Consider the following 14,297-nt stretch of genomic DNA (forward strand, 5'->3'; position numbering starts at 1 on the left):
TATTATAGGCTATAGTTATGATATCCATTTTATGGTCTTTGTTCTGAATTTTCAAATGAGTGGGTTGGCCCTTGTTTATTTTTCTCATTCTCCATGCTCACTGCCCCCTCCCTAATTAAATTGATTTCTCCTGGTGTGTGCCCCAGATTGATTCACCTCCTCCCCTTGGACCAGCTATTTCTCAACAGAAACATGATTGCCAAATTTCTCAAACTCTTTCCTAAATTTCCAGGCCTTTCCAGATTTTATTTATTCCTATCATTCCGTTGTCATGTTCAGTTGTACACTCTTTACCCACATGGCATGTCTTTAAGGAAGTAAGAAGCGTGAGTCTTTACAAGAAATGAAGGGACAACATGGTACTTGGGTTTTCACCCTGATATGTAGCTAGCTGCCTGTGGCCCTTCCCAGGCCGAATCAACACTGTGCGCTGCTGGTTTGTTCCTGTTTGTCAAATAGGATCACCTAACATCTTTGGATTGGGCAACTGTACTTTCCCACAAAGGGAGAGGACTGTGGAGCTGGAGAAATGGGGGAGAAGTCTCTCAGATGGTGAACATTTCAGGGCATAAGGCCCTTCTGCTGAAAGCATTTCAGGGCATAAGGCCCTTCTGCTGAAAGCAGTGAGAGGATGAACGGGGGAAAGAACGTGCTGATGGTGACGCACGCATGGCATGAGGAATGGCTAAGGTAGGTGCCTAATGATAAGGGATGCTCCCCAACACTGGCAACTTGAGAGCACCCACAGACCCTGGCTTTTTGGTTGTTTATCCTGAGATGAGTAGCAGGAGGGCTCTGTGGTGCCCTCTGTGTGGTGCTCTCTGTGTGGTGCTCTCCATGGTTCTTGCGTTGCCTTTGATAATCAAACAGGCCATATGTAGAATTTAGCAAATGGAGGTCATTGGTCAAAGCCAGTTCCAAAGGGGCTGCTTAAGCTTGTCACCTCTGCAATCTGATTCAAAGGGTGAAAGGCTCTTCTCTTTTTGAGAAACTCTTACCTAGCATGCCTGGGTGGCTCAGTCAGTTAAGTGTCTGCCTTCCGCTCAGGTCATGATCCCAGGGTCCTGGGATCCAGCCCTGCATCAGGCTCCCTGCTAAGCGGGAAGTCTGCTTCTCCCTTTCCCTCTACTCCTCCCCACTTTTGCTTGCTCTCTCTCTCTCTCACTCACTCTCTCTCTCTCAGATAAATAAAATCTTAAAAAAGAGAACGAGAGAGAGAAACTCTTACCTAACTGACTTGAAATTCCTGCTTCTAGAACCATTCTGAGTCCAAAATATTTATTTGGATCAACTTTCTTCTGTGTGCTAGGCACCAGGGATCCTGAGAAGAATGAAGGGCCCCCACTGTGTTGGATCTTAGAGAAAAAGTGAGCTGATGGCCAAAGTACAGCATAACGAGGTTGCAGTGATCATTCCCGTCGGGGTAGGAGCTTGTTGCAGGGTGGGAGATACTGAGGAATTCAGCAATGAGAGGAAGACAATTAATGTGAGTAGGGTTGTGGGCTTGGATGTTGTAAGAACTGCTGTTGGTGCCGTTCCCATGTCCCCTTGGTTGACTGGTGTCCCCACCCCTGAGCTGTTGTATTGGCTGCTAAGGCTCCCAGCTGCACTCTTTCATGAAAATTGCCCTCTTCAGAAAGGAGAAGAAAATGGTTACATACCATCCCCTGGAGGTGGCCTATAGCCAATGACTGATAAGACTGTACGAAAATCTGTCCTTTTGCCTCAAAGTGGATAACTCTGTGCTGCTTTTCATGCTTTAGGGATCCTGTGGGATCAGGCTGAGGGTAGACTTCAGCTGGAACCATATCTTAACTTCGGCGCCATGCTGCCTCCCTCACTTCTATATATCGGTTTCTCCCAAGAACGTCTTTCATTTTTTTTAAATAATTTTTTTGGAAGATTTTTTTACTTATTTGAGAGAGACAGAGCACAAGTGGAGGGGAGAGGCCGAGGGAGAGGGAGAAGCAGACTCCCTGCTGAGCAGGGAGCCCGACATGGGGCTTGATCCCAGGACCCTGGGATCATGACCTGAGCTGAAGGCAGACACTTAACCTACTGAGCCACCCAGGCGCCCCATCTCCTAAGTACGTCTTTCAATCAATCACTCACATGTGAATCCCTGTTGTGGGCTCTACTTCTGGGCAATCCCATCTGATAGTAGAGGAGCAGGAAGTTGATGTACTTGTGGTGTTGTGGGCTTTCATTTTTCCTGAGGTGGGAAAGAGAATAGATAAGTAGTTGAGAAGATTGGTGAACATCTGGTGTGGGGGGGGTGTGGATGATGGGAATAGGAGCGGTGTTGGTGGTCAGTTTAGGTGAGAGATCCTGACATGATCTCTCATGTGGCAGCAATCTGTACTGGTATAATTTCCTTCAGCTCTCAGCAACCTGGATGTAAAAAACAGAAGGAGATGGTGCACGGTTGTAGTCCTGACAGATGAATGCTATAGGAAGACAAAGCCCCAGCCATGATGAGAAAGGACTTCGGGGTAGGAAGGAACATACAGTTTGGGAGGAAATGGAGGTGCCAATGGACCACATATTTTGTCAAGATGGAAGAATATGTGGGGTGAGCACGACACAGAGAACATGTGGCAAGATGAGGAGGCTGGGAAGATTTTTTTCAGAGTTTGGAGTATAAGGAATTTCAGATTTGAGGGTTAGAGCATTTCTGCCTAATGCTAGGTCTAGGATATGTCATGGGCACAGGTGTGTGAATCAAGTGGAGGGGAAGTTTCTGGGGTGAGGAGGTCAGAGCACTACGGTTTTAGGGAGTTGGGTGGGCCATTTTCACAGACACTGTCAGCACTGCAAGGTGGTTGTGACCTGAGAAATTCACACAGAACATGTAGCTCTAACCTGTTCCCGGCCACAGAGACGCCCTCAGTTTGTGTATCTGAGCCTTTGTGCGGTAGGTGTCCCTAATGAAAGCATTGGGCAAAGACAAATTATTGAGGTACAGGATTTTCTAGTGAGATCCTTTTTCTTGGTGGTATATAAACCAAACAGCTTAAACATTCCCATTGTTTGGTTTTCATGATGTTACACGTTCTCCTGGACTAGTGACTTCCTTGTTAGGTCTCTCAGTCAAGAGAGCTTCACTCTTATTTGATCTCTCTCTCTCTTAATTTTGTATATTTCCACTTGCTATTATCTCCTAATTATCCTGCTGACCCTGGCATTGAAGAATAAAGAACACCATATTATATGAGAAGTAGTTGCTGTTGTGGAAAAGATACATGGTTTTATTTCTGCCTGGAATGTTCCCCACTCCCTTATTCATTCAGCTGATTCTGATTCATCCTTTGGATTTAGCTTAACTGTCTCTTTCTGTTTCCCCCAAGTTATTTCAGGATCCCCTCCCCCATCATATACTCTCAAAGCACCCTATTCCCCCTTGTGATTCTTATCACAGTTGTAATTAAACAAAGAATTAAGTAATTCATTGCTTAAGGTCTATCTCATCTGATGAAATGTAATCTCTCCAAGGACAAGGACCATCTCAATATCCCTGGCTCCTGGCATAGTGTCTTATGTAAAGAATGTGCTCAGTAAATATTTGTAGAACAAATAAATGAATGTCTAGTGAACAGAGTTAGGAGAACCCTGTTCTACTCCTAGATCTGTTCCTACGTGGCTGTGTGATCTTGAACAAGTCATTTCAGCTCTCTGAGCCAAAATATGTTTTTACTCATTTTACATTGTATGAGTTCTGATCTCACAGCATATCAGCCAAACACCTTAACAATTCTGAACCTCAGGGCGCCTGGGTGGCTCAGTCATTAAGCATCTGCTTTCGTCTCAGGTCATGATCCCAGGGTCCTGGGATGGAGCCCCGCATCGGGCTCCCTGCTCAGCGGGAAGCCTGCTTCTCCCTTTCCCTCTTCCCCTGCTTGTGTTCCCTCTCTCACTGTCTCTCTGTGTCAAATAAATAAATAAGACCTTAAAAAAAAAAAAAAAAAAAGACAATTCTGGACCTCAACAGTAGGTCTGGGCCTCCTAAAACTGTTCTCTCAGAACGTCTTTAAAGTAGCTCACTTGTAGAGAAATTATTTTCCTTGGTGTTTCAGTAATCTATTGTTAAGTAACAAGTAATTCCCACATTTAGTGGCTCAAACAATAACTTACTATCTCAAAGTCAGTAGGAAAGGTAATAATGGAGAATAGAGTGAAAACTCAATGAAATAGAAATAGAATAAGAAGGAGGTAAGGCAGTGGACCAGGGGGATGTTTGAGGAAAGACAGTCCAAGGCAGAGGGTACTGCTAGTCCAAGGGTCCTGTAGCAAGACATGCAAAACACGTCTGAAGATCTGGAAAGAGGCCCTGTGGGGCTAGAGCAGAGCGAGCAAGGACAGTCGAGGGCAGCCAGGTCAGGTTGGGACTCTGGGCCAGTGTGAGGACTTTGGCTTTTCCTGAGTGTGATGGGGAATCACGGGAGGGTTTAGAGCCAGGTAGTGTGTGATTCGAAGTCTTCAGTCCTTTCCCTTTATGGGAACGCTTGTTTGTTCTCTTGACTCTAGTCATGCAGGTTTGTGTTTTCTGGTTGTGAGATAGAAAAATCTAATTTTATATGATCAGAGATAGGATGCTGCTTTGGGCAGCTTTTTATTTCATGTTTACAGATTGAGAGTTTATATTTTTGGTTCCCAAAGAGTTCATACAGAGAGGGGTAACCTCTTTGTGCTACTTGCAGTGTGAATGCTGTATGCCTCACTTCCCTGAGCTGGACTGGGGCTCAGAGGGATAACAGCTCAAGGAAGATAGACGGATGGTTAGATTGTAGGGAGGGAGAGGATGAAGGAGGGATCTTTCTCTTTTCGGCAGTATAAAAGGAGGACTGGTTGACTTTTTCTTTCCTTACGAATCACAAACATGGAGTTCAGAAGTTGCATGGTTACTTAATGCTACCTGGATTCCACCCTCTTAATCATCAAATATATTTTAGTTTAACAAAATAGTCTGGGTTTCTGCTTATCTCCCAAAGATAGTGAGAAAGCTAGAGAGATTTGGGATATTATCAGCAGATAAGAGGCATATTTGCTGAATAGAGAGAGTAGCTAACAAAAGTGAACTTTGCCCTTTCAGTATGGGTCTACTCAGTAATGCCTGAATCTTTTCTTTTGTGTTCTGGTTTTATGCAAATACAAATTACACTCTTGTTGACTTCACCGTAACCCATGAAACTGAAGACGGGGAAATTTGAGTCCCATAGAAAGCAGTTTCACCAAACCTGCCTCTTGCACTTATGATGGAAACTGAGAACGCCTGTATTTTCTAACTGTCTTGATGAAGGAAGAAATGTCCCCAGCAGTAATCAACACAGGCATATGATATGAACACACAAAGCTTCTAAAATGGAGAACAGGAAGCAATCTAAGAGAGCATCCGGTTCTCCCTCATTGTACAAATGAAGAAAGTAAGGCCCAGAAGAGCCTGTTTACACCTGCCATCAGTCTACACTAATTGTGTGAAGCCACATGGCTTAATATAGGCTTTGTGGAGGTCTGGGTGGGAATCAAAGCTCTACCACTTACTAGTTGCTGTGGTCTTGGGCAGGTCATATTCTCTCCTTGAGCCTTACTTTGCTTGTCTGCTCCTACCTCAGGGCTGGTTGTGAAAGTCATATGGCATAATACGTAAAGAAAACCCTGGCACAGGGTAAATAGGTGCTCAGTAAATAGCATAGTGATTAGCTCCTTTTTGCCGCCAGCGATGATACAGAATAGAAACCCTCTCAACAAATACTCAGTAGAACTAGAGGACTTAAAAATGTCAACCAGGGTGCCTGGGTGGCTCAGTTGGTTAAGCGACTGCCTTTGGCTCAGGTCATGATCCTGGAGTCCCGGGATTGAGTCCCACATCGGGCTCCCTGCTCGGCGGGGAGTCTGCTTCTCCCTCTGACCCTCTTCCCTCTCGTGCTCTCTATCTCTCATTCTCTCTCTCTCGAAAAAATAAATAAAATCTTAAAAAAAATAAATAAAAATAAAAATGTCAACCAGTAGTAAATTTGCTTCAAGCAATGTTCGATACACCAAAATTCCAACTGAAGCCAGGGTGACAAGCATTTGTATATCACGTGTTGTGTTAGGCACTACAGTCAGCTCAAAGATAAATAAGAACAAGACATGGTCCCTGGTTTTAAGGAAATGGGAGTAGATGTGTGTACACTGGGCTGTATTTCAGTGAAGACTGTGGTAAGTGCCATTAGGGAGGAGTGGACCATGGCCTCTAGATGCATGGAAAATGCTTCTTCTGGAAGAGGGACTCAGGGAAGTCTTCATGGAGAAAGTCACATTTGACTTCTTGGAAGGTTTGTAGATGAGACTGGGGAGCATTTCTGTTGAAAGGAGCTTCTTAAGCATAGGCAAAATATAGGACATATTTAGATTTAATAAACTTTGTATAAATGAGAATAGAATATGAAATGGGGAACGCTTAAATTTAAAAATAGTAGCCATCACTCATGAAACACCTGTTGTGTGCTAAATTCTTCTATATTCATTCTTTTGCTTATTATACAACTCTGTGAGGTAGATAATTATTATTATTACCCCCTTTTTACAGACAAAGAAACTAAGCCATAGAGAGGTTCAGTGTGTAGCCTAAAGGCCTCATGGCTGGTTTGTGACAGAGCCACACTTGGACCCATGTCATCTGTCTCCAGAGTCCGCGCTCTGGTTTTGACATTTCTGACAAGTGTTTTGTCATTTTATTTATTTTTATTTTTTTATTTTTTTAAAGATTTTATTTATTTGACAGAGAGAGACACAGTGAGAGAGGGAACACAAGCAGGGGGAGTGGGAGAGGGAGAAGCAGGCTTCCCACAGAGCAGGGAGCCCGATGCGGGGCTCGATCCCAGGACCCTGGGATCATGACCTGAGCCGAAGGCAGACGCTTAACAACTGAGCCACCCAGGCACCCCTGTTTTGTCATTTTAAAACAAGTTTTGACTTTCTCTTTTTGTGCCCCCAGATCCATGTTCTTGCCTCCACCCTGCTCTGGGCCCCAGGGAGCTGGGCTGTATGGACTCTATCAGCCTGATCTCTTGCCCTCTGGTTTCTAGGTGGAATAATGGAAGGGAGACTGGAGAGTGGGCCTTATGTTTACTGGGGCTGCATTGCTCTCTCAAAAGAGAGGCTCTTGCTGGCTGGTATCTCCTACAGTGACAGGTCTCGAGTTTCAGAACCATTCCCTCTCCTTGTCCTTGTCCCTAGGGAGCTGTCACTGGCCCCAGCGTGCTTCACCATCCCTTGTTGTTGTTGTTTTAACTCCGTCCCTATCTTTGTGAAAAGTGGTTATACCAATTTATACTCCTACTGGTAGTGGATGAGCATTCTAGTTGCTTCACCCCCTTGCCAACTCATGGTATTTTCCGTCTTTTTTATTTTAGCCATTCTAGTGAGTACAACATGGTATCTCATTGTGGTTTTAATTTACTAATTTAAGAAAACACCCTTCTATTCCTAATTTCCTAAGATTTTGTTTAAAACCATGAGTGGATGCAAACTTTTATAAAATGCTTTTTCTGCATCTCTCAAGATGTCCTCTTCTGTTTTGACTCAGCTCTAGAACCTGATACTACAGCCTTTTCCCTGAATTTGGCTGTACCCCTATTTATAAAACTCTAGAAATAGAAAGTGGATAAATATGGACTTGAACCATGGAAGTGGCTGTTAACCACGGGAGGAGGAGTTGAATGTGAGAGATCTTGATGCTTTGTAATAGAAAATGTTTTGTACAGCCCCAGATGGGTTTAAATGAGCTAGAACCAGGAGTGCCTGGGGGGCTCAGTTGGTTAAGTGTCCGACTCTTGATCTCCACTCAGGTCTTGATCTCAGGGTCGTGAGTTCAGGCCCTGCGTTGGGCTCCACGCTGGGTGTGGAGTTTATTTTAAAAAATAAAAAATAAAAAATCAGCTAGAACCAAATGTCTTAATTTTTAAAACTCCTGCCTTTTTGATAAACATAAAAATCCCTTGCACCTTTGTTTAATATTTGTAACGTAGAAACAATAAATAATTTCCCAAATGTAAAATTTAATGTTGATTACGTTTTTTCAAATCATACACACAATATTCCTCCTTTCCCCAAGTTTGAAACATCCTCCCTAGAAAGAATACTCTCCCTCACTACGCCTAATTGGAAATCACAGAAATAGCCTCCATACATCACCACTACATTGAGGAGGTGCTGATCAGCTGGTTATGCAATCGATCCTCAATATGGCCTGAGTGTTCCTTGATGGTTGGGGTAGAGAGAAGCATATGAAGACTCTAATTTGCAATAGGTTTTATTACTGAAAAGGGAAGAGCTGTCAATTCTGGCCCAAGCTGCAGATGGACCCTGAAAAATGCACACTTGCGGGTTTCCAAAATTACTACTACAGTTTGATACTATACGATTACATCATTCTCTGAACATTAGACTTGGGTTTAAGTAAGCCTCAGTGCCCTCTTGTGGACATGAGACAATGTATAGAGTATAGCTTTGAGTTTTCATTCTGAGAACTACTTTGTGTCCTTTTTTTTTTTTTTTAAGACTTTATTTATTGGGGCGCCTGGGTGGCTCAGTCAGTTGAGCGTCTGCCTTTGTCTCAGGTCATGGTCCTGGGGTCCTGGGATCGAGCCCCGTCTTGGGCTCCCTGCTCAGTGGGGAGCCTGCTTCTCCCTCTCCCTCTCTCTCTCTTCCCCACTGCTCATGCTCTCGCATTCTTTAAAAAAAAAAAAAAAAAGATTTTATTTATTTGAGAGAGAGAGAGCATGAGCAGGGGGAGGGGGAGGGCAGAGGGAGAGGGACAAGCAGTCTCTCTGCTGAGCAGCTCAGTCCCCAGGACCCTGAGTTCACGATCTGAAGTCACACTTAACCAACTGACCCACCCAGGTGCCCCTGAGAACTACTTTGTGTACTTGTGTCCCATTGATCTAAGGTGATTCTGATGTTTGAAAGACCTCAAGTCATGCAGCCAGGCAGAGGGTTGCTACTTACAAGCCCTTATCTGATTCCTTATCTGATAAATGGCAATAATAATAGCACTCACCTTACTAAGGTTCTCGATAAAATTAAAAAGGTTTAAGGAAATGTCCTTCCATTCCTACTTTCCTAAGATTTTGTTTGAAACATGAATATGTGTTGAATTTTATCAAATGCTTTTTATTTTGGGATCTTTTAAGATATCTACTCTGTTTTGACTCTAGGACCCAATGTTATGGGGCTTTCCGAGGGTCTGGCTTTACTTCCACTTTATATATGTATAATACTTAGCCCATATATAGTAGGTTCTCAATAAATCATATCTAAATATTATCAATATTCTTAACAGTAAACCCAGAGGGCAGAGAAAGGTACATAGAATACTGTATCCTAAAGCACCTTGGCTACAGGTACAAGTATCCTCCCCGCTCCCAACACCAGCCTACTTCATTTCTTATTCTCTAAGGCAACCACTCAACAATTAATTATTTTTCAAAATATTTGCGACCATATTTTTAGTAACATGCCTATATGGATTTTTCTTGATTCTTGTCAGATGTCGGTACTATCTATTGACTTTCTATTATGTAAGATGAAAATTTAACTCTCTTACAGTTCTCTCCCCATACTCCCAAATCTTCCCCATTTATGATCCCATTTATATAAAGATAATTTAATTATATATTTCTATATTTGGCCTTCTCTACAATAACCAAAAGGATGGGCAAAGGCATAAAAATGTGAATACTAATGAAAGAAACCCAGCGCTGGACTTGAGTCGTAAATGGGGCAAAGAGATAAATTTATACTAAAAAATACAATTTACAAGGACAGTGGCCTTTTTATATAACTTTATGTAACAATGGTCAGAAAGAATAAAACTAGAAGATTTTAGTCACCTCTGTTAATCTATATTTGATTCAACAGAGGAAAACTAAGAAAGATGTGGAAAATCTGAACGATGTCCTAAAGATAAACCCAAATATCCTTCCAGATAAACTCATGTGACCAAGTATGAGTAACATACACAAAGATTTACCTTATATTAGGTTACCAAAACTGTTTTCTAAAGTGGCTACAACATTTCACCTTCCCAACAGAAGGGTGTGAGGGCTCTGGTTTCTCCATATCCTCACCAACATTTGTTAGCCATCTTTTGATTATAGAAACCCTAGTGGGTGTGAAGTGATATGTCATTGTGGTTTTGATATGCATTTTCTGGTGGTCAATGATGTTATGAATCTTTTCATGTGCTTATTAGCCATTTGTACATCTTCTTTAGAGAAATGTCTATATAAATCCTTTTATATTTAAAAAACTGAGTTATTTGTTTTTATTATGGAGTTCTAAGAGTCTTTATATATTCTAGGTACAATCCCTTATCAAATATGTGAATTACAAAAATATCCTCCCATTCTGAGTGTTGTCTTTGCACTTTCTTGCTGGTGTCATTTGAAACACAAAAGTTTCAAATTTTGATAATGTCTAATTTATTGATTTTTTTTCTCTTGTTACTTGTGCTTTTACTATCATATTCAAGAAACCATTGTCTAATTCAGGGTCACGAAGATTTATGCCTATGTTTTCTTGTAAAAGCTTTATAGTTTTGGCTCTTACATTTAGGCCTTTGATATGTTGAGTTAATTTTTGAATACGGTCTGAGATAAGGATCCAACTTCTTCTTTTTTCCTGGATATCCAGTTGCCCCAGCACCATTTGTTGAAATGATTATTCTTTCCCCCACTTAATTATCTTGATGCTCTTGTCAAAAATCAATTGACCATAAATATGAGGGTTTATGTCTGGACTCTTAATTCTATTCCATTCTATTTGTCCTTCTTCCAGTACCATACTGCATTAGTGACTTTATGATAAATTTTAAATCAGAAAGTGTTAGCCTTCCAACTTTATGCTTCTTTTTCAAAATCATTTTTGGGTATTTTAGGTTCCTTGAGTTTACATATGAATTTTAGAATCAGCTTGTCAATTTCTACAAAGAGGCCAAATGGGATTTTGATAGGGATTGCACTGAATCTGTAGATCAATTTGGGGGAATATTGCCATCTTAATATTATTAAGTCTTCTGATCCATGAACATAGGATGTCCTGCTACTTACTTAGGTCTTCTTTAATTTTTTTTTTTGACAATGTTTTGTAGTTTTCAGAGCATGTTTTGCACTTCTTTTGTTAAATTTATTCCTAAGTATTTTCTTCTTTTTGATGTCTTTATAAATGGAGTTATGTTTAAACTTCATTTTCAGATTGTTCATTGCAAGAATATATAGATCATTTCTAAACACAAATTTGAATGCCTTTCTTCTTGTGTACAGTCTACATTTACTGCAAACTGCTGCCCATTTTATTTCCCTGGTTTGTTTTACTAATTTATTTATCTGCCTGACTCCTGAAAACATCTGAATTTTTGAATCCTGAGTTAAAGCATTTAAAAAGTTCTTTGTACGTATATGGATTAGTAAAGGTAATTAGCAGGTACTTCTTATACTCTTTACTCCATTAGGAAGTTTTGGACATTTACCTAATAATTTTTTCTATGTAGAGTTCAATATATCCCAAAGTGAACTTGTTCTTATATGATCATTTAGGTTACCCTAGGTCTGGAATTCTCAGATAGAGAAGGATGATGGGATACATGTTGTTCTCATCTCCCAAATCCTTGAATAATGCCAAAATTCAGGTTACTCTCAGCAAAGTTGAGAAAATCTGAACACTTTCAATGTTGATTGAGGAAGGGTTTAAATGGGTGCTTTCAGGTACCGTTGATGGAACTGTAAGATGGTACAGGCTCTTGAAAGTCAGTTTGCCAATACAAAAGATAAAGGTCGTAACTTTTAACCCTATAATTCTCCTTCTGTAAATCTATCATAAAAATTCTAATATTCAGATAAAGATTTATATATGGAGTCTTCATCTATATAATTTTCTAGTATGGAAAATGTTGACATCAATTTATATGTGTCATAAAAAATACTTATCTCTGCATAGAAAAAGGCTGGCAGGGACTATAAAAAACCGTTAATAATGTTCTCTTTGAGGAACTAGAGAAGAGATTATTTTAACTGCCTTTATAGTTTCCCTATTTTTCTAAAGTTTTAGGATTATTAATGTGTATTACTTTTATCACCAGAAAAATATATTATTAAAAAAGGTGGTTTGAGAATTTCAGAATAATGTCCAAAAGGCCTGGGAGTTTTACTGGTAAAGCATTTAGCCAGTGTCCCCTCCAGATAGGAACATTATGATGGTGGTGCTGAGTGCCGGCCAGGGGATGGAGATGTGTCTCCTCAACACCTGCACCCATCTGTGCAGTTCTTCCCTTTTTGCTTCTCTTGCTAAGTAGAAACTAACTCTCAAGGCCAATAGGGAAGGGGTCAAGTGGGATTTGGAAGAAACTGTAAAAATTCCAGGAGTCTTTTCCCTCTAGCTAAATAAGATTGGAGTTTGGCCTCTCCTAAATGAAATACATTCTCTCTGTTTTCTGTTTTTAGACAGATACCTAAAATACTGTGTCCACTCATTCTTTAATTTCAAACTATTGTTGAAGTACCTATATATTTACAGCAGTGAATCACAAACCTGATCACCATCAGGGTACCCTGAGGGCCTGTTAAACTCAGATTGGCAGGCCCAACCACTAGAAATCCTGATTCAGTAGGTCTGGGGTGCAGGCCAAGAATTTGCATTTCTAAAGTTTGTGAGTGATGGGGAAGCTGCTGGTCTGAGGATCACGGTACAGGAGAGCAAAAGGAAGGGAAATCATAGGATGTAGATGAAGAAGGGTACTAAGTGAATGGGCCCTTAAGGGATCTCCGTTTGAACCTTTCTTATGAAGTGAAGCTGGTTGGCGTAAAGTCACTGTGATGCGTAATGATAAAGAGTTAAGAGCACAGACTTGGTTGGGCGCCTGGGTGGCTCAGATGGTTAGGCGTCTGCCTTCGACTCAGGTCATGATCCCAGGGTCCTGGGATCGAGTCCCGCATCGGGCTCCCTGCTCCTTGGGAGCCTGCTTCTCCCTCTGCTTCTCTCTCTCTCTCTCCCCCTCTGTCTCTCATGAATAAATAAATAAAATCTTAAAAAAAAAAAAACACAGACTTGATACTGCACAGACCCAAGTTTGAATTCTCTCTCTGCCAGAGGGCTGTGTGATTTTTGGCAAGTTATTTAACCTCTCTAAGCCTCAGTTTCCTGAAGTGTAAGTTGAGGATAATAACAGTTGTTGCTTCATAAGGTGACTCGAAGAATTGGAGATAACAGACCCAGTAATTAACATAGTGTCTGATCCATAGTGAGGGCTCTATAATGTTAGCTCTCATCGTTGGTTCCTGGGCCCTGTCACACATGACTGTAATCCCTTGTAAATGCTTTTAATGGATGAGACATACACAGATTTGGACACACTGGTTTTTGCTGCCATGTACATTGATGGTCTCAGTTGTTCAGGACTTGACCCAAGTGTATATGCTATGTAATTGTCCAGAGAAGTGGTGTGGTGCAGAGGAAGGAGCAAGGGGCTCTTGGTTTCAGTCTGGGTCTTGGTTTCCTTATCTGTTAATTGAAGGAAGTTGAGCTAGGGAATTTCTTAGATGTCTCCAGCTCTTCTCATTACCAGATCCACTCTATGAATTTGGACTTTCTCCTCTTAAACACAAGGTGGCGGCAGAAGACAAGACTCTTGGCTGCCATTTGCCAGTAGGATAAACCAATATTCCCCAACTTACTGGGTGTGATAAAAATGCGAGTGAAAAAAATGCAAATTACTTAAGATGACAGCCTGCTCTTAGTGGCTTCTATGGAGCTAAGTTTAAAGTCCCTAGAATGATGCTTCTATTACTATAGTCAGGATTTTCCTGTTCTTCCAATATATCCATAGAAGGTATGGAGCCACTACTCAGCACCTGTCACACACACACACACACACACACACACACACACACACACACACACACACACCCTTCCCTAAGGCCATTTTCATCATGGCTACCACTTTTCAGAAAAATACCTGCCAAATTCTTACCTGTGATAAGCTGGGGGCTCCATGGCAGGGTGGCAACTGTGTGCTTTGCAAAATAAAAACAGTTTCTTTCTTCTAAAATCTGGGAGGATTCTTTTTTCCAAAACATGGGTGCCTGGTAGTGCTTACCCAGGGAAATAAATTTCAAATAAAACACCCTTGTGTTTCATTCCATTCAAATGTGTCCCAGTTACAAACTGTGGTAGGAGATGCAGAGCTGTGGGTTGGGACACTGTGATCCTTGGTTGATTGCTGACAGTTGGCCAGGTAGACTGGGAAGGGGTAGGGAAAAGGC

At 41.4% G+C, this 14,297-nt stretch overlaps 1 protein-coding gene across 1 annotated transcript in view; it reads left to right on the plus strand.

Annotated features, from left to right (window-relative positions):
* The first annotated feature begins 534 nt into the window (after nucleotides 1-534).
* Nucleotides 535-14,297, plus strand: part of SHROOM3 (shroom family member 3) — a 251,686-nt gene continuing 237,923 nt past the window's right edge. Inside the window, exons 1-2 of the mRNA XM_027598484.2 lie at nucleotides 535-573; nucleotides 606-690. Of these exons, the coding sequence (XP_027454285.2) occupies nucleotides 682-690 (9 nt within the window). The 5' untranslated portion in view covers nucleotides 535-573; nucleotides 606-681. The remainder of the gene's footprint in view (nucleotides 574-605; nucleotides 691-14,297) is intronic.

The sequence above is a fragment of the Zalophus californianus genome, chromosome 2 (genome assembly GCF_009762305.2).
Source record: "Zalophus californianus isolate mZalCal1 chromosome 2, mZalCal1.pri.v2, whole genome shotgun sequence".
Lineage (NCBI taxonomy): Eukaryota > Metazoa > Chordata > Mammalia > Carnivora > Otariidae > Zalophus > Zalophus californianus.